At 44.1% G+C, this 25,677-nt stretch overlaps 1 protein-coding gene across 3 annotated transcripts in view; it reads right to left on the bottom strand.

Annotated features, from left to right (window-relative positions):
* LOC104349698 (histone deacetylase 4) overlaps positions 1 to 25,677 on the bottom strand; it is a 119,908-nt gene that overhangs the window by 452 nt on the left and 93,779 nt on the right. For all 3 annotated transcript variants that reach the window (XM_086465674.1, XM_009955315.2, XM_086465673.1), the window contains exons 15-23: positions 24,954 to 25,061; positions 24,333 to 24,388; positions 23,218 to 23,305; positions 21,821 to 21,940; positions 19,558 to 19,655; positions 10,828 to 10,946; positions 9,041 to 9,174; positions 2,059 to 2,143; positions 99 to 240 (exon numbers count right to left, since the gene is read on the bottom strand). In XM_086465674.1, coding sequence (XP_086321800.1) covers positions 99 to 240; positions 2,059 to 2,143; positions 9,041 to 9,174; positions 10,828 to 10,946; positions 19,558 to 19,655; positions 21,821 to 21,940; positions 23,218 to 23,305; positions 24,333 to 24,388; positions 24,954 to 25,061 — 950 coding nt within the window. The remainder of the gene's footprint in view (positions 1 to 98; positions 241 to 2,058; positions 2,144 to 9,040; positions 9,175 to 10,827; positions 10,947 to 19,557; positions 19,656 to 21,820; positions 21,941 to 23,217; positions 23,306 to 24,332; positions 24,389 to 24,953; positions 25,062 to 25,677) is intronic.

Genomic DNA, 25,677 nt, shown 5'->3' on the forward strand with positions numbered 1-25,677 from the left:
TAAAAGAAGAGAATTAACCCAGAAGACTGTCCACCACAGCTCCTCCTGCCTGGGTAAACTCCGAGATGTGATGATAAATGAGAAGGAAAGCAACTCACCTCTTCTCAGCTGGCTTCACGCCCACTGACAAAGATGCCATGGCTGTTACCGTCTCTGCCTCCTCGTTCTCGCACTTCTGAGCCTCAACCAGGGAGTAGCCCACCGTGGAGGCGTAACGCTGGAGTGAATGCCAGTACTTGCCTGGGGTGGAGGTGAGAAGAGAGGCAGTCAGGGCACCTGCACCATTATGAGATTATGGGTCCAGTATTGCACTCCTGCTTTCCCGGGCCTAACAGATGGCCGAGAACTGCGCAGGGAAGGCTCATCGTGCCAGTGCAAAAGGCAACCTTGATCCGCACTCACTCTCACTTCAAGGACTGCCTTGAGGTCCCAGGAAGCCGCAGGTGGAAGCGGGTTCCTGGGAACGTGTGGCCAAGGGAGTCCCAGCTTGCAAGGCGAGGCTAGAGAGACCCCTGCGAGCTACATGCCATGCTACTGTACTAACAGAGGAGCTGCTGTGCAGCTGTGTCTTGGAAAAGCTAGGTTTTAAATCCAAAAGGTATTGAGAGCACTGATAAACATGCACCTGTGCATCCCTTAAGGACACCTAGGATGCCAAAACACAGCTGAATCACTGTCTGGCAATGAAAGACACTCTTCTTTGGCTAGGGAAGAAAGGCGGGAGGCAGCAACTGCATTTTCAAAAGGACAAATATGCAAGGAGTGCTGGAGGCGAGGATCCAAGCTCCACAGAGGTGTACAGCATCCCTCTGCCTTGACGAAAGGAGGAATTTAGGGGCTCAAAAAGCAGTAACATTTCCTTTTCCTCTTCCAAACACTCAGAAACTTTTAGACCTAAGGAAAAATACGCAAGAGGGAAGGATGTAGTCCAGATTTGGACCCGACATCTGCATTCAGTTGCTACCTGCCACATTCTTTTTGTGGGCAAATCAGTCTAAGTTATATTTATTTTTTTATGTTGGCAGTTTGCCACCCTTTTTTAGAGAAAAGAGCACAGGGAAGGCTTCAGAGGGAGAGAATAAAGGATGTTCTCTTTGCCACCAGGCAGGACCCACCGAATTTGCTGGTACCCAAGAAGCCACAGCAAAAACCCTGAAAGCAGAACCGGTACAGTGAGGCCAGCAGATGGGGAGGAGGAACTTGTTTTCAAACATCTTCACCACTTCTGTGCTGGGCAGCAAATCTGAGGGTCTTACTTAAAGCCCCTTTCAATTTGCTGTGCTCATTTTAACAAAAAAACCCCAGAGATCCCTGGCTGGCTCAAGGTGCTGCTGAGGTATCCCACTGGTGCTGAGCACTCACTCTACAGAGTAGCTTCTGGAAATGGAACTGAAATTCCTAAAGCCACCAGGCTTTTTTCAGGAAACAAAAAAAAGAGCTTCACTGTCTTTTAAGCTCCATTTTCACCCTATAAAATTGAGACTAGCCCACTCCAGTTTTAGACTACATGTTTGAAGCGGGAAGGTGTCAGGACACAGTGGTGGGATTCCCATGTTACTCAAGCTCTTCTGCTCCCAAGAATGTCCTCAGGAAAGCTTCAACTACAATGATTTTAACCTCCCCAGCTAAACAAACCTACAATATCAGCAACTTCATGCAATACTCTGTTTAACTTTCAGGTCTATTTATTCTTAATTAATGGGTGCCACAACACCTACCGAGACTTATGTCATTCAGAGACACTTGACTTGCTTTTGAAGAGATAAGGGCACGCTAAGTGCAGGACAGCCTGTCCTTTACATAGATTTTATAGGTTTTAACACTAATTCCTCTTCAAGTGCTAAAGTGTTTCCCTGAATCAACCACTCCCCGTGTATTGCTCGATCCACTACGGCACGCACAGTAAGACCGGCTCACGGCTTGCACAAATCCAGTTCACAGTGCAGTGACCACCCGTAAACTAGGACAAGGGAGTTGCCAGGATGATGGAGAAGGCAAACACGTGTCCCACAGTGCAACCCAACAGGGAACCAGCTGGGTGAATGGGGCTATACTCACTGTGTATCTCGATAACTTTCTCCATTGAATGCACTGCATTAGCATTTGCTCTCTGCTGAAAAATCTTTTCTGGAAGAGGGTCAAGCTGGAAAGAGAGAGGAACACCGAAGAAATTCTATCTCAAGTTAGAGACCAGACATTAAGCGTGATTTAGCAAATGGCTCTGCTATATCAAGCCTCCTCTCACCTCCCCTGGTTCCTGTTATCCACATTTAGTTATATATCCAAAACATACAGAGTTTCTAAGTGCTCTTGGGATACTCAGTGCAGTCTCCTCTACCCTGATGCTCCTCCACACACAAAATGCTGCAGCTCCACCAGGCTCGGCAGCCACCCAGCACAGGGGCTGTTCCTAAAGAGCCAGTTGATGTAGGCTGTATGAAGAGACATTATTACACAGACCAGAAAAATAAGGCAAGTGACGTTGGCTGCTTTTACAAACAATCTTTTGAAACTATTGCTCAGATCTACCTTTTTGAAAAGTTTTCACTATTAAACCAGAACAACATGCAAACAAAAGGGACTTAAAAATAAAACAACAGGCACACTTCTGGTTTTCCTCTAAGAAATAAAAGGGGCAGCTTTCTAATTCTTCTAAATACCTAATGCAGTGTATTTATTCACTCTTAAATGAAAAAAATCTGTACCCTAGGAGTACATGATTCTGGTACACAGAAACCGCAAAATACTGCTTTAAAGCCACACTCAGCATGACTACAACTTCAGTCACCATCAACGCCTCTTACCAGCTGCTGGGCTAGTCTAGCAGCACTAGATCTGTATGTTAAACTAAAACAATTTGCGTTGAAGTTACTGGTAAGGCTCATAATTGGGTATTAAAATGCAGGGTTTTTTTTCCCTTGCTCTTTATACAAAAGTTGACAGCAAGAACATGCTGCTGGTATTGAGGTTTCAAGTTGAAAGATGACACACAAAGCCTCCCCAGAAGTGATCAATGCGAATACCAAGTATCTTTCTGGGCTTGGCTGCTTTAATGCTGTAAATGCAAACAGCACGTAGCCAATTTCTGTTTTGCTCTGTCATACATCCCACCCTCAAAAAAGCAGTGCTGCCTCAGTTACCAACTGGCAAAAAAAAAAAAAAAATCAAAGCACTAATAACGATTTACATAACAAGGAACATGAGACAGTAAGAGTATCTTCATTTTTCTAGAGACATGAATTAGGAAACGCCACTCTAAAGAAGTTTCTCCAAGTCCTTCTTCCATTACTTCTCTAGGTCCATCTCCAGTTACACCGGAGCAAAACTCTGTGGTGTGGCTCTACCTGTGAAAGCCTGTGTATGAAACTCAGATGGGCAGTATGATGCTGATGGAGCTGCCTCACAGGACTGTAATGGCCAAGTGCTGGTTTGGATGCAGTTCCCATGGGCAAACCCGCATTGCCAGCAGGATAGACTACTCCAGCCTGTGGCTGTGAAACAAGCTGTTTCAGCAAGGAGGTGGTTTTGCCACCGGAGCTACGTCTCCATTAGAGGTCTCGGCCATCGCAGCTGTACCTGTCAGGGAGCACACACCTCTGCTGACTGAGCGGTGCTGGCTACCAGCAGTAGTGGAGACCACTGAGACCATGCTTTGATCAGCACAGCTCTTTTAAAGGAGTAAAATCGCTCCTAAAGTAATAGCGCTCAAGAGCAAGAAGCTTCTGCAGACTTGAGGCTTGCTATATAGAAAACTAATGTCTGAACTAGGTGCACATATCGCTTGGTTTTGGATGCAAGCTCTCATACCACCCAGGAGTTATCCTTTCAGTCTGCAGTCAGGAGGTTACAAAACTATCAGGGAATCCAGTTCCCCTTTCATCAGCATGGACAAATGCACCTGCGGTGACCAATGGACAGTAACTCCAGAGCTCCCTTCAGCAATGAAGGACATTACTTATCCCGCTTCTTTTTAGAGGCATGAAAGCACTCTGGCAGCCAGGGCAGGGGAAAGGAGTGAGAACGAGAAGAGGGAGAGCAAGAGAAATGCCCTCTCCTTGCTTGACAGCATTTCCTCCTATTTTCTAGAAGATGTCTTCCTCTTGCCTGATAGAGAGCTCTGCCCATATCCATCCCAGCCCCAGCAACCTTTGGTCAGTATAGAAAAAGAGAAATTAGATCAACACCCAGAAACAACATCCTTCTTCACGGTGCTTTTTACCCTGCTCATTTGGGAGGTGGGTGCCACAGAGCAGCAAGCCAAGGCTCTACTGGTGACAGAGAACATCGGTAAGGACAACGGGCCTCAAACATCCTCCTCCATCAAGACCACAGGGTCGCATACCCGGCAAAGTTTGTTCTACATCGGGAGCATGCATGTCCACTCCTGGAAGAAGGCCCCCGACAGCACTGCTGGAGGGTTGTTTCAGTTTTTATTTGCTTTCCTTTAAAAAATGGACCCAAGAAGATGAGAACACCTTCTTCGATTGGGTTACTCCTCTCACATTGAGGAGACTGTCCTCTGAAAAGCTAAAACTGTCCCCTTTGCCTTTTATGAAATTATTAAACCTTTTACTGTTATAGCCACAATGCTTGCTTTGATTCCCACCAGACAAGAAACCTGGGCTCAAATAAAACTAACCCACAGCTATTACTAGTTTGTTGGGTACTTTTTTTCGTGAAGAGCCAGTGAAAGCCCTCAGATACATTCGTGTGGCTCCTGCCATCCTTTGGAAACGATAGGCATGGCTCCAACAGCAGGCAGGAGTTAGGGCTGCCTCCCTTGGTGCCACCAGCACACCTCCCCAGGAAAGGAACTGGATCTGAAGTACAGAATGTCCAAGGGAAGGGGATGGGGTTATTTGCTTTCCACAGATGACACTGGGGAGAATACTGGTTTCCTCTGGCACAGCAGGGGCATCTGCTTGGCAGGTAAGGATGTCTCAGCAGAGCAGCTCTACTTGGCTCACATACAGCCAATGGCTTGGATTAGACTCACAAGTGCTCAAAACATCTCACAATCAACTAAATACTCAAGAAAAAACTTTCATCAGATCTGACATTCTCCAAGCCCATCTTTTTTTCTTTCTTCCCCTCACCCTGTCACCACCCCTGGTTCTCTACTAAGAGCACAAATTCGTCACAGACCTCCAAGGATGGGTATCCAAAACAAGAGATGTCCATGGCTGTTAATTATGTCTGAAAGTAGCAGTCAAGGCTCAGCCAGGGATATTCCCCAGGAAAGAAGCAGCCACAGTTTAATAGTTAAAAAACCCCCAAACTATAGCAAAGTTTAACTGCAACTTCTCAAAGCCAAGAGAAGCTCCAGCCAAGAGATCTGCTCTTGCAACCACATGGCAGCCATTTGATAGGTACTTCATGAGGACTAGAAATTGCTCCATTCCAGATTTAATAATTATGGATTGCACTTTCTATAAATTCTCAACTCTAAAAATTAAATTCTGGTCCAAACTGGCTTCTGTATGACATTAAATGAAGGCAAAAGAAATTCCTGGACAAATCTTTCAGCAAGAGCTTTCTAACGCCTCTCCGTTGATATTAAGCACGCAACATCAGGCAGCCTGGCCACATGTGTGAATCTTTTCCATAGCACGCTCCTCCTCCTGAAATAACACTCCCAGACAACAGCCTCACCCATCGCTCTCCTGGAAAAGGAAGGAAATACCTTGGGGCATTAGGCAAAGGTTTTAAGCAACTGCTTATTACCACTTTCTTGTTTACTCGGGATGTCTGGAGTCTGGTATCGGACACACCTCTGCTAATACTGCGTTTACACCAGTGACAGGCAGCACTGCAAGTGCAGCTGAGCTCCAGGACCACATGCCCCAGCACACACCACCCATCCCTCTCCCCAGCGCTAGCAGCTCCCATGACATAGGAGCTCCACACCCTGCTCCAGGCACAGTGCTGGCATGGGTCCTAGCCTGGGGCAGTGAATGCTGTGGATGTCCGGGAGCTGAAATGGCACCTTTGCTCTCTGGGAACAGACAGTTCACCAACAGCATTTGTCACAGGGCAGAAGCTGGTTTGAAGGGTAAAGGTTGGTGATGCCCATGATGGAGCGAGCAGCTCTGCATAGCTGCTGCTTCCTCTGCCCTCCAGTGATGCTGGCATGCTGCTGTCAGAGGCTGCTTTGAGTGATGAGGTAGGAACGGTGGCTTACTGGTCTAAATTTCCATCAGCAGATCTTCCCTGCATGATGCCCACCTTTGATTTTTCAACTGAAGTTGCATTAGTTCGACACAACTAAATTTGTAACTGAAGCAATGTACGTACCTTTTCAAGCAACCTCGCCCGGCACTTAACTTATTTCACATTAAAATAATCTGCTGCAAAGCTAAAGCTCTCTTTTAATTTCCTGGACAGTTAGGAACAAGCTGGCTCTAGCCTTTTTATAATGCTTTCTCTGAAGCGGGAGTTTTGATCTCCACTGGTGACTGCAGACGCTTTGGGGACTGGCACCATTTCTCTCATTTCCTACCATTTCCCCATGTCACTCCGGCACCGCTCTTCGGCCAGCAAACCTCCCTGCCGCCTGTTGCCCGCCACAGCTGCCTGTCCACGTGCACACATGCAAAATCTTCTAATACGCTGTATATTAAACTTCATCAAAGGGCCATAGGACAAAGCAACACCAGTTCCCTCCAACTTCCTTGCATTAAAAAGATTTTATAAAAGACGTTGATAAAACTAGTGTTTCCTGCTTTTTAATGTGTGGGTAAGTCGGAGAACATGACCATGGTATCTGCACAGCCTTATAGCCCACCTAGGAAAAGTGAGAACTTGTCCATCTCTAAGTATTTTAAAGTGCCTCAGAACTGTCCTGATGCAGCTGATTAAAAACATAAGTGTTTTTTGACCTTTAAGGATCAATATTCACTCTGTTAAACAAAACCACTCAGGCAGCTGACAACATCCAAGCTATCATGAGTGCTGAGATCTCCCCAAAGCTTTGCACTTCCAAACACATTCGTGGCTTGGATCAAGCCCTTATTTGTTGCACAAAGATCCTCACACCAGTCACTTGCCTGCATCATAGGAGCATGCTAAGCAAGAGGAATGACATCTTTCACACGTTATTTCCTCTGTCTCCCCTTCAAAGCACACCCTGCCATTAAAGCCAGCTGCACCCAAAGGTGGACAGAGCTAGAGGAATTGTCTGTGGTCACAGCAGTGCCATCAGCTGTCAGCTTAAGAGAGGTGGGTGCTGCAACAAAAACCTCCATTGCTTCCACGCTGATGTAGCAGCTGGCTCCCGAGTTTTCAGTTGTCCTGAGGGCTGAGCTCAGGCTAGTGTGCTGTATCAGTTACCTATGCTGAGAGCCTTATCAGAACTGCCTGGCCAAGCACAAGGAGCGGATGCTCTCTGGATGCTTGGAGATGGGATGTTGCATGATTGAAGCAGATGCTTTTGATGAATCCCAGCTGTTTTATCTCTTGGACTAGTTAGTGAGGTTTCCCCAGGCACTGTCGTCCTTCACGTGGTGCATGGATACTACAAGACAGAGCACTTCTCCAAGAGGCTGGAAGTCAAACATACCTGATCTGCACCTCCACGCAGATGCAAACTCCCTGCTCCAACTTCCCAGACCTTGAGAAAGGCTGATGGTCACTGAACTGCAACTGAGAGTCAGAAGCAATTCTGCTCATTATGGCTTACCACTACCCCCAGAAGTCGGCTCCCACTGGAGGCAGACCCAGAGTTGCAATACTGCTTGGCTTCTCCTCTCTGTGGTGCTGCATCATCAAGTGTTGACCAGGCATCCTCCCTCAGCTCCTGCCCCCAAGGGGTTCTTCAGCAAAGGGTGGTGATGACAGACCCTGGTTTTGCTCTCCAAGGCGGGTGAAAGCTTTAGGAGGAACCTCCTTCTTTCACCATCTGACAGGCAGGCAGATGTCTTGTGGAAGAGACCACTGCCTTCAGTGTCCTGTTTCTCTTACAGTGGCCTTTTGGGATTTGCTCGTTTCCACAAGGTACCGAGGACAATCTCTTAATTAAACAGGCATCCTAAAAAGATTCAAACACACTATCCAAGCCATTAATGCTGCCCGAGGTTTCACAGCCACCCTCAACTTCAAACTGGTGTAGCTGCTTTCCCCCAAGACTGAATTTTTTAGCTATATGTAGCCCAAAGAATCACATTGCATTGTTGTTTTAATTCATGCTATCAATCCTCAATGATTGTTCTGAACAGCCCCTGCTATACCAGGACACCCACAGCAGATACTGAGCGAGGCCCGTGCCTGGGGTTGCAGGTTGAGCCAGCACGGGCTTCTCTGAGCGAGGTGGAAAACTGATGCAAGGCACTTTTGCAGTTTATTGTGTCTGTCCGAGACTCAACCATTTGGACTGCATGTGGAGAACAGGTAACCAAAAAAGACCAGAAGGAGGGAGGCTTGACCCACTAACCAGTCACACTCAAAACCCCACAGATTATACACAAATATGCTTCTTGAACAGAAGCGTATGCAAAGGTACAGACATAGCAGATGCACAAGAGCCCCTGTGTGCTTCTCTGTCTTGCTCTTATCTTGCAATCACACACCCCGGCCTTTCCAGCCAATTTCTGTGACACAGCTGAGGCTTTTCCAACACAGCAACGTGCAGAAGATAGAAAATACAACAGCAGGGAAAAAATACATTTGAAAACAATGTCAAGCAAGCTGCCCAATGCAGCAGGCAGAGGGTGTAGTACTAGAGGGGGGGTCTGCAAAGAGAAGGGAAGGCTTGGACAACGGCTTCAGAAAGAAATTAAATTAATTAGTTATTTTCCAAAGAGCACAAAGCAAACTATGTGGATAAAGAATACACCCAAATTCAATTCTTAGCTATTTCAATCCTTATCACACGGATTGCCAAACACAGGCAGTTTTTAAACAAATAAAGCATGCACTCTTTAAATCAACGTGTCAAAAGGACCCAAAACCGACAAAAGCTTGGTGGATTGACTCTTTTAGAGGATGAGATGCTCGAATTCAACGGGGGTGGAGGATGTGGCCCTGGCTTTGCCTGTCTCTGTACCTCGTTTCCCAGCAAAGCAGAAACACACGCTTCCGAGGCATCGCAAATGGCCGTCAGGTCGTGGCCTCCTTCGAGGGCCAGGACGACACGCCCCCCGGCCAGGCCCATCAGCTGCTTTGTCAGGTACCCAAAGCCTGTAACAAGGGAAAAGAGGAAATGCAGGAGAAGTGCAAAGGTTGTGGCTGGGATCAGGCTCCTGGCAAAGGATCAAAGAATTGTAGAAAGGAATTACATCATATTAAAAACCCACAAGGGATCTGAAAGGACTCAATGCATAATATAAGCCAGGTTGGATTTTAATACGCTTGCTGCAGAATTACAGCCATGGTTTCCCGCTGGACTGGCTCAGCCGTGGGTGCTGCAGGACAGATCCATATCTCCCCGCCAAGCACTACGCTGGAGTTTGTCCCAGGTGAGAGGCATCACCATCCTCCCTGCCACGCCTGAATTAAATACAGCAGCAAGTATCTCCTTTGGAAGGGTGAAAAAGAGTGGAAGGAGGTGGCTTTTTGTCCTGCTTTGGAAGCTGCAAAGTCAGAGCAGTCACGGGGGAGGGAGGAGGGGAAGGGGAAATCAGTAAAATTGCTGCCGGTGCTTTCAATTGCAATAGCAGCATCGCAGTGCCCTAGAGATATTTGACATCTAGTTCTTAACAGATGTTTCTTCCCGTATATAATATGCTATAAAAATACCTGGGGCACCTGGGACTTTGATCGTATGACACACAATACATTTCTACCCTTTAAACAAAACAGAACCAAGCTGTGAGGATTTAAAAAACGTGTCCTCAAAGCAACCTTCCCCCTCCGAAAAAAAAAAAAAAAAATCCAAACAAAAGAAAATCCAGGGCATTTCTACCCTCCATTCAGGCTCGCTGCCTTCTGTTTTGCAGTGACCCCCATGAGCACCTTTGCAAACTGGCAAATTAACAGCCAGATAAAAAGATTCATGGCTGAGCCCATAACCATTTTGTGAGAGTAGTAGAGCATGGGAAATTCAACAAGCAGGTAAACAAGACCTTCTCATTACAAAGTGTTTCTGGATATCTTAAATAACTTCTCTCGTAAATCTATTCCACTTTATTCTTTATATAAATTTTATAGGTTCAGCTACCTTACAAGATTCTGAAGTTTGCTACAGAGAATAAGTTTCCCGGCTGAAACAAACTCTTAAAAAATTGTAATAAATTCCTTTTGCAGGAAAAACTGTCTTCTCGATTGACTTGAATGAAACAGTGCCAGATAAACCCAGCATCAATGGGGGGGCAGATTTCAGTGCATCTCCTGTGCAATGCAAAACATCACAGATCCAAAGCAAAAAGGAAGTTCTTGTGGGCTTGTATAATTGCTTCAAAGGTAGAGAAGAAAAATATTCAGCTCGAATTTTTAATAAGATATCCTGAAGGAAGAAATACACTTCAACTAGCATTCAGAGCAAGGTACGCTATTTACATCTGGCATTGCCTCCTTTTGCAATTTTCTCTAATTCAGCAGCCGTCTTCAGCAGAGTTGTGACTCCAAATGAATTGGTAAGTTCCTTAAATAATTTATTTGCACTCGAAATCGAAATATGTAATGCTTCAAGAAAATGAAGGCTTCAGCCGACCAGAATAAATACTGTGCAGTGACAAAACACAGGAAAATTCAAAGAAAAAGGCTGAAAAGTTTGCCACTGAAATGAAAGATCTGAAGATAGACCCCAAAATGTAAAACCTGTATTTTAGTCCCTAGGACAGCAGCAATTTACATCAGTTTTCAGATCTCTGCTCTTGTAAACCCGCAACTTACATTTCGCTGATAGATTGTATCCTCCAAGAGGTGTAGGATGGCCTTCCACCGCATCGAAACCAGATGACACCAGCACAACATCTGGGGCAAATTCATTGGCAATGGGCATTACTACCGTTCTGCAACAAAAATATAACAATGGCAGACACATTACTTTCACTCTTGAACAAAAGCAGGAACACTTAAACCATCCTGAACAAACCTGATATAAAACCTTGGTTTATATTATATTTATATTCCACGGTAGTGAAGCCCATCTTGTATTCTCTTACAAGGTAAGAGTCCAGCTGGCAGAACACCTTGCGCCGCCACGCAGTACAGTTTTAAAGTCATGATAGTTTTTTCACTGAGGTCTGTTATTTCCTCCATCAACAGCCTCACGTTTCAAATGGAGAAATAAGCTGCCATACGTCGTGTTTCCCATTGTGATCATATCTTGCTTTACACATAGGGCACGAGGGGATAAGGTGAAAATAAGAGGGCATCTGGCACAAGCTGGCTGCAAGATCACCTAGGAAACCCGTCCAACAGCAACCTTGGTTTGTAGCACTTGTCACCATGCTCTCCTCTAAATCACAGAATCACAGAATGGTAGGGGTTGGAAGGGACCTCTGAGGTTCATCTAGCACAACCCCGCTGCTAAATATCTCCTTGAGCCTTTCCAGCATCTGCAAAGCTATTTATTTTTTCCCTGCTGCATTTCTCATTTACCATAACGAAAGGGTGGAGATGCTACATGGGGCAAAAAGCTTTAATATACAAATATCCCACCCAAATACACCTCTCCAAACTCCACTTCCCCATCCTCTGACATTTTCTTCACTAAAAAATGGACTGAATTGCTTAGCATCCATAAACTATCGTCTGTTATGGCTGGTACTTAAATGCAACAAGAGGTTCCGTGTCTGTGGTTCCTCAGCAAAAGGCCTTTTCTCTCTGTTTTCTCTCTTCAATCTACTCAATTTCTGTTCAAAACCTACACAAAGTTGCAAAGACCCCATTTCCCATGTCAAGATGCCAACTAAGAAAAACTGGAAAGTTGACCAGAGAGCAAGTAATTGCTTCTTTGTCTAACAGCTCCAGCACAAACATGGCAGAACTGGAATTACAGCAAGGAAAAAAAGGCAAAGCAACAGAGCTTCTTAATAAACACGATGCAGACACCCACAATCTTTTCTGATTGAGAAAGCCCGTCGCAAGCACTCTTGGATGAACACCTTCTCACGCCTTCAGTTCACACCGGGGTACCTACGTTCATGGGCTTGAAAGTGGTTTTGAATCTTTTGACTAGGCACTGATAACTGCAGGAAATGGTGGAAAAGTGAGGAGGTGCACAGAGGGTTGCCCTTTATATAGAGTAGTATTTTCCAAATTACGATCTTTTTCCATTATAAATGTACCCACTGAATCTTGGATGTATCCCTAGGGCAACCTGACCAGTACTGGTTGGTACTGAAGATGACAGTATTTCCCCGTATCCCCATCCTAGGAACAGCTACTGGCAAGATTAACTTTCCAAAGCATGAATTGAAGTTATTCATATACCAAAGCTTGAACTTGTATCTCTGCATACATGAGAACTTCTTTTTTACTGAGTATAGTCATCATGTGATGCTCTGAAAAACAGAAAGAGCCCAGAAAGATCTGCTTAGTGCTGAGATCGCTCAAGTGCTATCAAGACACTCATAAAAATTCACATCTCTCACTACAACGATGTTTAACAGCCACAAGACATCTGGTAGTGTCAGTGACTTGTATTAGCTCCATCACCAATCTGAGCTCATACCATTTTGCCCTCTGCAGAATTTATTTTTAATGAAGAATCAATATCTATCACGCAATGAGCTACTTCCAGTGTTGGTCAAACCCATCAAGTAGTTTCCATTGCCACCACTGAGCAGACAGGCAGGGACACCCAGCATAACACAGGTCTGGTCAAGGCACTCAAACACCATGTAGTCCAAAAAAGCAGCCTTCTAGCTTTAATTTTTTGCCAACTATCAATCACAGTAACCAAACAGCCTCCTGTAATCTTCCCGCCTGCCAGTCTCTGCATACAGACACAGAAAAGTATGCAAAAAGGATCTTATTTTCTTTTAATTCTTACAAAATCTGAAAGAAGAATTTAATTTTTTTCCTCAAACGACATAACTGCCATATACATTTTGTCCTCAGGGAGCTGATTACATAAGGAAGAGAAAATAGCAGTTTTTGCTGATGACCTTATAGTCGAAAAAAATCTGAAACCCACAGACATTTTAAGTAGAAGCCACCTCTTCACAACAGACTAAAGCAGCATTTTCAAAGCAAATGCACACGGCAGAAGGTTTTTTTTTCCCTGAGCTCTGAAGTACTGCTGAGCTCTTTAATGTCTAACTGAAGAAAAACTGCTAAAATCACCAGATTTTTCCCCCAACTTCCCCTCCCAAGTTACTATACCATGGGAGTTGCTAGTACCTCCAATGACGTGTAGGATCACCACAAGCTGGTGGCAGAGCAAGCCCAAACCTGTGCCCCCAAGCTGTACACAAGGTGTGTCAGCACCGAGCCACCCACGCAATGCTGAATCGGTCACATCTTTTTGGCCGTGCACAGCTCATCTGCTGATGCCCAAGCATGAATATGCCTGAGGCCCAGGGACAGCTGGACAGAGCAGCACGATGGTGCTGGTGATGCTCAGCTGAAGGATCCCACACGGTGACAGCGGTTCGAAGATACCCTCTAGTGACACAGCCAACACAAAGGCAGCACCAAGAGTCAACCGTGAACCCTGTCTGTATAAATTTTAGGAGAGAACAAGCAGGGGTTGCTGGTAAATCAATGGGTATTTGACAACAGATAGAAGAAGCGATTTTGAGGATGTCCAGAGTTTTCTCCGGTGCAGGACAGGGTGAACTTACAGCCACAACTGGTTACTCCAGCAAGTACCTTCAACTCTGAGCAATTATTACTAGTGGTCTGTATGCACAGTAAATTTTATCAGGTCCCTTGGAGTTTTAAGAAACATGTGGCATGGGTGCCCTGGCTCCCCTATCCAGGAGAAGCCAGGAGGACAGCCTGTGCCCGTGGAGTGCCCATCCCAGAGAGAGGCTGCTCAGGCGCCGTGCGTATTCAGGGACAGCCTCAGATGTACAAGATGACAGAGTGTCAGAATAAATAAGTTAATGATGCTTTTGGTACCTTGACCATCACAAACCCATCCAAATTCAAGAATACTCTCAAATCCACACTCAAACCCCTTCCTTCACCCAGGACTCCTACCCAAACCCTCAAGGGCTGCTATTGCTTCCAACTTTCTCCTAATCCAGTATTACATCAGTACTCCAAAGTTGCAGTCCCAGCTCTATTCGATGCTCACCATGTACGCAAGCAGCTATATCTTTTGCCAAAGCCCTCCTGCCCCTCAGCACTCCCTCCCTGGTTTTTCCCTTTTTCATTGTAAAAAAAAAAAAAAAAGCTCACATGAAAATTTAAGACATGAGCAAACAAACCACTTTCAAACAACGTATTTATGAGATTTCATCTGTGGGCAGCATTTCAGGCACATCTAACCCAGTCTTTTGGTTTTTAGTTTTTCTTGTGCACAGATGAAAACAGCCTCTTCGCTCAGATCCATCACATAAGCTAATTCCTCAAGAGAAAGTAACAATTGAACTGCAAACAAACCTACGGCTTTGCCCTAGTAATGATACTATAAAAGTGACAGAAATTTAAATTGCTGTCAAGAAGGTGAGCAGTTTTGTATGGAACTGGGTCTTTTAACTAATGGCTCAGGCGGCGGTAAAGTTATTCACCAAGGAATGAAAGGGTTTGTAACACTTAATATTCATTCAAGACATGCAGAATTTTTTAAAATACAAGGGTTACCTTTACATTTCCTAAATTTTAGAGGGCTGTTTTGCTTGCTTAAAATAAAGTAAATCCTTTCATTTGACTCTGATTACAGATAAACTGAACAGCTATGTGTTAATCAACACTGATGGCTGCAAACAGGAAAAATTACTGATCACATTCTGCAATCATCCGGGGGAGAGAAAAAGCACCCTATGATTTTATATCTATTTTCCAGAAGACTGAATAATTTTCAGTGTGTTACTAGCCAATTCACCAATTAAATGCCTAATAAATGACAGGCAGATTAAACAATCCTACAGAGGATTTTTTTAAAATGCTCAATTGCAGCAAGCAAATCAGTGAAACTTAGAAGGCTGAACACTTTCTTTAGAGACTCTTTTCCCCATTGTTGTCCATATATCTATATCTATACCTATATCTATCTCCATCTTAAAACGTTATGCACTACTCCTAAGGCTAATTAGACTCCTGAAGACTCCCGTCTTTGTTTCTCCAAGCAGCCATCTCTACAGTCATTTACTACGTCGAAAGGTATTAGGAATTTGGGGACAAAATCAGTATCGGGAGAGCATGAAATGTAAAATACAGAAACAACCATTCCAGGCAAAACATCATCATATTCCCCCCCCTCCCTCTTACTCACTCCTGAAATGGTTTATGGATTGAAGGAAAAAACAAACACCCCCCCCTGTTGGCTCCTGAGCTCATTTAACACTTTCTGAGCAAGGATCTTTCAAATTTGGTCCTGGCTTTTGCTTCTAGGGTAGGTGTTTTAAATAAAAATAAAACTAACATGGAATCAAGCTGTATATGGAATTATAATTGTGGAGGAGACCTCAGGGTAGGGAAAAAAATTGTATGAGACAACACAACTGCTAGAATCATCAGGAAAACTTTCTTACAGTAAATTCAGAGGACAACTCCTGTGGATAATACAATTTAATTTCATTAAGTAATTGCTGTTCTTGTGTAATAAGGAACTAGCCGCGGTCTTTGCATTTTTTTCTGCAGGTCTCTCAGCCAGGTTTGTACACTCTGCTTTTGAAAATGTCACAAGGACTTACAGAAGCAAACACGATTTCTGCTTGTATAACAAGTTAGGGAACAAACCCTGACAAAAAAAACCCAAAAAAAACCCCAAAACAAACCTGAATTTTACAACCGTTTGTTTCTGTAATTACGGAATAACAGTGATGAATATCAGTAACATTTTGATGAGTTAAGAACTTTTAAAATTATACGTTCTGCATTTTTCGCATTAGAGTTTAATACATTTCTGCCTAATCTGTGAAATCTGTATTGCCCACATACTTGGGTGGTGAGTTCAGCTGTGGGACCTTCGCCCAGTGAACGGTCAGCTAAGTTATAATGTCATGTTGTCTCGGGCAGGCAGAGCTGCCGCTACGATGGGGTGGAGAAGCACCAAACTCACAGCAAACTCCCGAAACACCTTCTGCACATCTTATTAGCGACCAGCGTTGACTCCACCCTGTTGTATCCAACTCCCCCCCCCCCCAAAAATACAGCAATCATGGTACCACCCCAACCTCAAGACAGGGCAGCCGGTGATTTCAGCCCTCGGTTATGAAAACAATAAGCAACAAAGTGCACGGCAAGGCTGCTCTACGCTGTGCATTTTTAACTCTTGTTCTCACTTTTGAAACAGCTCAGCGGTATTAATAACCATTAAGAGGTCAGGCTATGCTGTCTAACCCAATGCTGCACTGCAAGCAGGGGGAAGCCAAGATTCGTAGAAGAAATTCTCAGTAGAAAAATCAATGATGTGAGTTACCGTCCTTCCTTCGGAAAGAGTAAAACAACACTGAAACAGGTTTTCAGTGCATGGATGATAGGTTTCATTGGGATTTATTTATTCACTCATCAGAAGACTAATTTATGAGGACAATTATCTCAGTTAATATCTCATTAGAGCACACGCGTTTATCAAATGCAGACACCAGCCCATCCTGAAACAGAACAAAATAAAAGGCAAAAAAAAAAAAAGCATGCTGCTTATTTTTCTTCCGCTCATTTTACATAGAAAGAGGGTTTTCTTCCCTAAAAGCTGACAAGCACGTGAAGAGTTAAGGCTTAAAGAAAAAAAAAAAATAAAAGAAGAAAAGTATATCAGTATCTTTGCCTAGCTCAAAGGATTTCCACTGATTCCTCTACAGACTTCAAAGCCTCACAGTTTGGCATTTGGACTGGTTTGAATTAAAGCTCAGTTCTCCACTGTGAGTTTCCAAGTTCATGGTGAAAATGCCTGCTGCTTCTGGAGTTCATTACGGCCAATTTTCTTATCTTTTCTTCATCTTAGGTTTGATCCCCAGCAAATGCAACGTGGCATTCGACAGGGTGGAATAACAAGGTGCTGCCTTGAAGGCATGCATTGTCTCAAGGGGCTAACTCAAGAAAAAGAAGAAAAAAAAAAAAAAAAAGGATATATGACCCATTCCCTTCACTTTCTAACTCTCAAGAGACTATAAATTGCAAACTTCAAAGCGCTATTTTACATTAAAATCAATAGAAAGATTCGGGAGGGGGGAATGTCTTTCAAAGAAGCTGGTTAAGATTTAAAAAGGTCACTTGATAATGTATTTTATCATGACCAAACTTGGCATAAGATTAAAAAAAGCTTCCAGTTTAACTTATTGACTGAAGGTGTGCACATGGAGCAGGCTACAGGACATGGTACCTAGGAAGACAAGTCACAACATCCCTTGGCTTCCTAATACCCTGGCAAAATGAGGGCTGTGACTAGCTCCAAAATATGTTCCCCAAATAGCTGCAGTCTCTGGGCAAAAAGAGACCAGTGCCTATTAAGGAATGGCTGGCAAAGGTCTTACTGTGCAGACTGAGCAATTTTCCAGGAGCCCTGAAACTCAATTAATATTTAATAGCAAGTATGTCACTCCGTCACGAACTACGAGTTCTCTTTATAATGAAGAGATCAGTCTTGTTGACTGCTGGAATAAACAGACTTCCACTTTGGAGGAAAGTGCTGCTTTCCTGCAACAGGAATAAAACATCGAGACAAATGACAGTTATTTGACTAGATGTTATTTTAAATTGTATACATTTTCTGAAGGCTTTTTAACAGCAGGCTAAAGAGTAAAAGCTCTTTTTGCTCAGTATAATGGAAGCACACAGGGAAGAACAGAAAATAACACTCCCAGATTTAATGCTATTCCATGAAGGCAATATTCCATCTGCCTGTCACCAGAAATTCGCATCCCATGTTTTGGCAAGTGTGTATCTCCCTGAATTTATGTGGGGTGGTCGCCAGAAGTGCACTAAATCTGGTTTGAGGACAGAAAATCACTTCAACCCATAACTGTTGAAAAAGATGCCAGTTGGAGAGGATGGACCCACAGCACAGAGGAGGCAGGGGATGGAACAGGACTGTTTCTAAGAGAAATAAAGCCTATATATCCGGCAGGTCAGAGAATTACATTCGTTCTCCAGTATCAGAAAGTGTGGTCTCACACTGACCTCTATTCACTAATGCATTACTCAAGTTCTCTGCTACCCAGAGATCTGCCTTCGTTTCATCTCTCTGCAGCGCTGGGAGGCAAATGCCTCACTCCAGGCTTGCAGCAAGTCCCCAGAACACCAATGACATACAATGGCCCTACTGGGGTATTTTGCCCTGTAGCTGCCCAGAGCACCATGATGATGTTCAATCCATAATCCTGCAGTGCTCTCATAGTGACACTGCTCAGAGAGACCACCGCCTGGGTGTGCGCGACTGTAGATCAGCTAACATGTGTTTTGCTTCACGCATCTCTTCTGATGATGCCAATATGAGGAGGAAAGTAAGGATCAGATCGAACGATTCCCTGCAGATACCTCCCTGTGATCCTCAGGTATCATAAGCTTCTGTGAGCAGGGCAGTAAGATCAGCAGGATATGAACAAGTAAGTTAACACAGTGTTTTCATCCCCTGCTCCATTTGGAGACTCCAATGATGCCAGTTTTTTGGGGCATGCTTGAATATGCTTGTACAACCCAGCACAGTGGTTTATCTCTGGCTTCATTATTACTGCTAATCAAGGAGGATATCCCAGCAACACATTAATTCAACTCCACAGCTTTGCTTACCTTAATTCACACCCTTGACAGTGAGTGATGAGTAACACTTATTTAAGAGATGGTTGTATTTTTATTCGTAACACACAATACGCTGCTTTTGAGGAGAAATCCGAACCCAGTAAGAAAAGCAAAAACCTGGCATTTCAGATGTTTCAATTTCCAATTGGTTGGAACAGGCATATTCGATATCTGGGGTGAATAATAATAAAATCTAAAGCTTATCAAAACGAGCCCACGTCCTTTTGCTAGGTACACTTAGGAGTGAGCTGTGGCGTAAATCATGAGCAGAGCTCTTGCAGGGGAGGGACTGCATGGCCAACTCGCCCAGAAGTTGGGTACCACCCTGTCTGCAGCACAGTAATGATGTCTCAAGCCTTGGGGCAGCTGCACTCCCAAGTTTCAACTCACGATGACTTGTTAAAAAGTTTTTCCAGGTGGAGTTACCCACAGAAATACTCACCCCAAAGAGGTAAATAGAGTTTTAGCCAAAAGAGCTTGTTCATATTAGTTGACATTTTATATTCATGCATCAATCAGTGCTAAGGAGTGAGTGTGTAAATCCTCTGATGTCACAGGCTCACATCTTATGGCCAGAAATATTCTATTTACCTAATTCAGCTTTATTTTTATTATGGTACTCAAAAAGTAAGTGCAACTAGATGTAAAATTTATATCTCTAAATTTAGCAAAAGAGAAACTCAAGGTTAAGGAGGACTGCATGAAGAAAAAGAAAACTCAGTTTAAGTGAAAAATATGTTTGTAACAAGAAAACTTCAATATTACCTGAAAGCAGTTAAGTATTCTGTGTCTCCCATCGGTGGATCAAGGCCACCAGTAAAGGCCATGTTAACATTGAAACCAACTCCTGCTCCTGTGCCAACCTGAAAAAGGGAGACAGTACTCTTAATTATACATACAGAAACAGCGAACTCTGGCAACACATCTCTGCTGTCCCAATATTCTTCCAGTTGAATATGGATTTTGATTCAGTAGCTTGCTGGTAGTGAGGTTAATTTTTCCTTCTAAAGCAACCTGGTCCCCAATACAAGAGTGAAAACAAAGCTCTGCCATGCTCTGATCTTTATGGGAGCTGTGGACCAGCAGCAGTTGATTGCTGCTCACCCAAAAAAGACCTCATCATGAATAGGATCCTCTTCCTCTTTTGTAGGAGAGCATGTTACATGCAATACCTTTCCTTAATTTGTTTTCAGCTTTATTTTTGCGTTAATTTAATTATTGCAATTACAGTTGCAACTAAGGGAAAAAACCTACAGCTTTAATCAGAGCGAGCTCCCCCTCTGCTGGGGAAAAACATGATTCACAGAGAAGAGATTTTCACTGCTTGAAGGACACATGGGTGGTAAATTTAAGTCCATTCCCCTCCTCGCACGTACTGCAAACGTCCCCATCTGCACTGACTGCAAGTACCTGACAAACGGGAAAAACTGAAAAATAAACCTGCGGTTTCTAGTAATTCGCTTGCCAAAAAGCAGGGCCATGTTTTCCCTATCCATACCAAACCCCAAAATCCTGTATTCAGTCCCTTTGTCACGTGGGGACCTTGCAGCTGCCTGAGCACGGTGGCCATGAGTGTGGGCTGTGGGTCCCTGGAGACAGCAAGGGAGCCAAGCAGTATGTGCTGCCACTGGCCATCAGCAGCTCCGCACAGGGCTCTGAGCTCCTTCACACACAATTTGGCTTTTGTGGGTTTTTTTTAGGTCTTGCATATGAAAAGCAAAAAAAAAAAGGGAAAACTAACATGTTATACAATACACAGCCAGATCATTCAGGCTAGATAAAGCTGCAGGGGTTTTATTGTACATTCTTCCTTGTGTTGGTGCAAGTGCTGCTGGTAGAAAAACACAGGGCGTTCATCCATTCATGGTGGGTTATTTATCCATCTGTGGCTTTAATTGAATTTACTTTGTATTCTTTGTTTTATTCGGTCTGGAATGACACTTCTAAAAACCATTAGAAATGGTTAAATACAGAGTGGATGGTATAGTCTAGTGTTTCCTTATAATACTAGGTATCTTATTAGCCAGATTACTAGATTATTAGAAGGTCAGCAAAAAAGTAGGTCTGAGACCTTTGCGTATTCCAATGCAAAGGGCTGCCATTTATTCACTACACCAGTAGTGCCCAAACAGGGTAATGATGCAGTATCACGTTACAAGTTTCTTTAGAAATTGAAATGGAAACATTAATGTTTGCTGAATGGGAAAATGTAAAACTGACAGGGTATGAACTCTGGGAGTTTTCAGATGTAATCTGGAGTGCCTCTTTCATATCATTTCCCTTTGATAAATCACACTGGAAGGACATTTCCCGCCAACCTAGAGGGAAAGGAAGGATGCAACAGATGTAGGAGCATCCATCCAGTGTTCAGGGAGAAAGGTCTCCCAACTTTATTGGCCCAGCCCCTCTGCTGCAGGCTCTGACGACATCATGAGGAACCGGTGGATTTGGTCCAGCAGCATCAGCGACCGGTGCCTGAATCCCACCATTGAGGCCGTGCAATGTGAACGCAGCAGTGGCACTGAGCCTTGGCAGGGCCAGGAGAAGAGGAGATGGACGTCTCCGAGGAAACCTGAGTGCTGGTGGCACAGCCATGAACAACCTGTTCCTCCTGCATCTAAGTAACAACTTATGCCTGTAAGGGGGAAATCCTGAGAAGTACATGGAGTGCTAGAACAGCTGGCAAAGGGCTCCACTGGAAGGTTGTCCCATAAGGGCTGGAGAGCCTAACTACATTGACTCATTTTCTGCTCGTTAGCCAAGGAACAACACTTTCCTGCCAGCTCGTGGGGCAGGACACAATGCCCACGGCTGTTAGGACTTGGGACAACAAGGAACCAAACATACAAACCCGAGCAACATGTTCCCCGAGGGGCACTAACAAGTGCAAGCATGGGAGTGGTGGCAGGAGCTTCTCTCCAAGCCTTGCCTGGCAGAGGCTCCCCAGGATTTTGGGGGGCACCCGAATCACAGCTGCGAGCAAGTCCTACCAGACATGGACAGATGCTATGCTGGTCCATGCTCTTACCTCATCAGGAGCACCACTGCCTGGAAAGAAGTTCCCATCATCATAGCGATGTAGTGAAATATAAAGAACATTAGGATCATTGTAGAAAGCTTGCTGAGTACCATTCCCGTGGTGAACATCCTTCGGGGATAGAGATTGCATTATATGAGGGAGGTTAGCACCTTAGTAAAAATGCAGATTAAAGCCATCAACTCAGGATTCAGAGGGCTTTCCTTCTCTGTGCTTCTCTGATCTAGCTGAAGCAGTTTTGTTGCACATGAGAGTAATCTGCTTTGCACAGCTGGCTTCAGATTACACTCCTTGTTTAACACACGGGATAAATGGGGGTAAACACAATTATCAAGACTGAGAACAAGATCAATTTACTTGGATGGAGAGAACTGGATTTATACCCAATCTTGGGGGATGGAAAGACTATACTAGTTACCCCAAATGTGCATCTTTAATCGGTCTGTGGGGCGGCAAGTGGCCAGCAAAGCTTTGTTGGACCCAACAAGGTTGAATGACACAAACCCATGACCCAGATATCCTCCTGCATTGCTACTTGGTGCAGAAGTGCAGTCTATAACAGGACAGGTATTCAAAATGCCCCTTCCTGACATGAAAAATGGTTGGTGGGAAGCGAGAAATTGGATGTCCATCCAATAGGTCAAAAAGACAAATACATCCATTTTAACTTGTGGGTCTAGCCCACGGAAGATTTGCAGCAATATAAGCAAAACTCTTGGCTGATATCCAGCAACTCAAATGCCTTCACAACCACATAACTACATTTTTAAATCTACTAAAAAAAAAAAAATCTCAGCCACATTTTTAAATTTGTACATTGCACAGCAAAATCCCAAACAAGCTCTTTCTCAACTGTCCGTGGAGTATTTCACTGTCTTGTTCCAATGTAGAGATCTCTTTTGACTGCCTGCCCACTTGCCTGGAGGCCACTGTGCTGGCCCAGAGGCAGGACACTGAGACCAGCCAGACCAATGGTCAAGCCATGCCAGACAGCCTGTCCCTCTCAGTAACCCACCTTCACATCTTGAAAAGAAAGCTGGGATGGATCGTAACAGTTAAGGTCGAAACCTTCAGAAAAAAATAACTAAAACCCAGCACCGTTTGCAGTTACCCATCCTTGAGACTGTGTTATGTTATTGTTTTAGAAAGCAACCACTTATTAACTACAACTTTATTCTGAAAACTATGGACTCTTTAAGAAATTTTTCTTTTATTAAAACACTTTAATGAAAAAAACCCAAACTTTAAAAAACAAATTTTGACTTGCAGCCCACAGGCAACACTTTTTTCACTGACTTACAAAGTCATGGTTGCCCTTGCAAGAAAAAAAAAACCCAGAAAAAATTTCCACCTGCTCTTCTGAAGGGTAAGAACTGGCATTTACTCACCCAGTCCACGATAAGGATTTTGCTAACGTTCAGCCTTTGCTGGAGCAGCTTGGCTGCGATTGCCACGGAGTTAAAATAGCAGAAACCCCTGGCATTGATCAGAGGGGAGAGACAAGAGGAAAAGGAGAGGTGTTAATTATAGGTTTCCTTGGTCCCAATGCATCTATCGTCTAGAGATAACACAGTGGGAAGAAATTTCTTCCGCTCTTAGTCTTGTTTCCTGCCTAGAAGATGCATGTGTGCTCCATTAGAGACACAAAATAGACATGCAGGAGCAGGCGTCCTGCGATCTCTCTGGAAACGGGGAATGTTTCACCCTTGTCCAAACCCACTGCCATGAGATGCTGCTCAGTGACAGCTGCCCATGGCACTTCCAGCACCTTGTGCGAGGGAAGGGGACAGGAGCTGACGGTGAGAGGATGTGGCAAGGGCAGAGGAAGGGAAAGGACCCAGGGCCGGAGCATCATGGTGCATTGGCTGGGAGGGAGCGGATATGCTTAGAGAGGCCTCAACGTGCCAAGTCAGCAAGCACTTATCTCCCTCCAAAGCATGTTGAAGCACCCAAGACACAAAACTTCAGCATGCATTAAGCCAAATATACAAAGCCAACGCAATTTGTGCACGGGACACTGATTTGAAAACAGTCTGATGGCAAAACCCCTGCTTTATTAAACACGTGCAAGATGCTCGACTTCTGTTTTTGCTTTGCGAAGCCTTCCCACTCTGACATTCTCCTAATTCAGTGCTGTGACCCCAGGACACAGTTATGTTTGCTATTAATACTACTAGTTGCATGCCATTGCTTTCCTCACGTTGGATGAGCCATCAACATTTAATTTAAAACAATTCACAAGAGTAAAGAAAAGCATCAGTGCTTTTTCAAAGCAGGACTGTAATGCTGATTCTTGCTAAAAAATACCCACCCGAAGCCACTAAGCGGGATCTTGCCCTCTTCCAGAGAACTACTGGGAGCTTTGAATACAATACTGTCTTGCATATCAATAAGCAAGAAATTTTGTAGTAATAACCTAACACACCACCTTTCTCATTTCCAGCTGCAGATCACACACAGACAAACACTGAAGCGTGTTGATAAAGCACATACGTGTACTTACATGGGTGTGCTCTCTTCTGCGTGGTGACCTGGAGGCCGAACAACAGCAAATCCATTCTACACACAAAAAATAAGAAAATGAAGAAGTGAGACAGAAAGGAAGGTTTATTGCACAAAGATGGATGTGCAGGTTGCAGCTAAAAGCGTTTCTTCTGCTTTGGAACTATGTAGTTGTTCTCAATGGTTTTCTCCCAAGACCATAGCAGTGGATGACGCTATTGTTTTGGAGGGGGGAAAAAAGTCCACATGAATTTTATGGGAACTGGTTGGTACAGCATTTCCTTCCATTCAGGGGAAAAAAAAAAAATACTCTGCATAGGGTCACTGAAACAGCAAACTAGCTGGCCCAGCTGAAGGCAACAGCAAGACCCTCGGATAACAGTGGAATACTGATTTCATTCACTGCTCTGGTTTCCTTCTTCCTTTTAATCGGTGCATAAGAACATTCACCAGGAGTCTGCTGTTCACTTGCTGATATCCTCAAAGATTTTCATGACTAAAGCCAGATGGTGCCATTAAAATGAAGCTAACTGGACCTCCTGCATAACACAGCCCTGAGCTGAGCCCTTTACAGAGCCTACATCAAAGCCAAGTGTTATTTTCCAACCTTGTGTATACCAACCTTCAGTTCTCCTGTGGCTACTTTGAAGACAAGCTCAATGACACAGCCCACAGCCAGGCGAGCGGCACCGGATGAGTGAACTTCATTCCAAATTGTGTCACTGTCAACCTAACGGATACACACAGGAACCATCTTTAGGAGCAATGAGGACAGCCAGGAAACAAAGACCCATGTTTTATAAAGAACTTACTAATCAGTGTTGAATGAATAAATGCATTCAATGCATATTTATGCATTAAATTTAAATGCATTAATTTTAAATGCATTAAACTGCAAGAACTGATCTTGGCAATACCAGGGCTGGGACCCCACCGATGGCTGTAACATCAGCACTATCAAGTGTCCATCCAACCAAACGACACTCAAGAGATGACCATCTGCAACAGCTTTTCACAGCTGAAGGGTCAGTGCCGTAACTGAGGAAATTTGGCATCTCGAGCACTGTAAATTTGCAGGTGTCTCCTACCAATACTCCTACCAACACCACAGTATCAGTATTCCTCTTTAATTGCTGGAGTAAACTGATCTCAGAGGAAATAAAAAGGTTTATGAAATGATTCAATGAATCTATTAAAAAACACCTGAAACACAACACAGTAAGGAAGGATGTTTAAAAATGGACGTTTAAAAGACGCCTGCACAGGACTGCCAGGGTAAGGTTACACTGATAGCAGCTTCCCTGGGGAACCATAAGATCAACCCTGTCTCATCAAAGCTAACAACA

This window comes from Leptosomus discolor, chromosome 5 (genome assembly GCF_034619465.1).
Source record: "Leptosomus discolor isolate bLepDis1 chromosome 5, bLepDis1.hap2, whole genome shotgun sequence".
Lineage (NCBI taxonomy): Eukaryota > Metazoa > Chordata > Aves > Leptosomiformes > Leptosomidae > Leptosomus > Leptosomus discolor.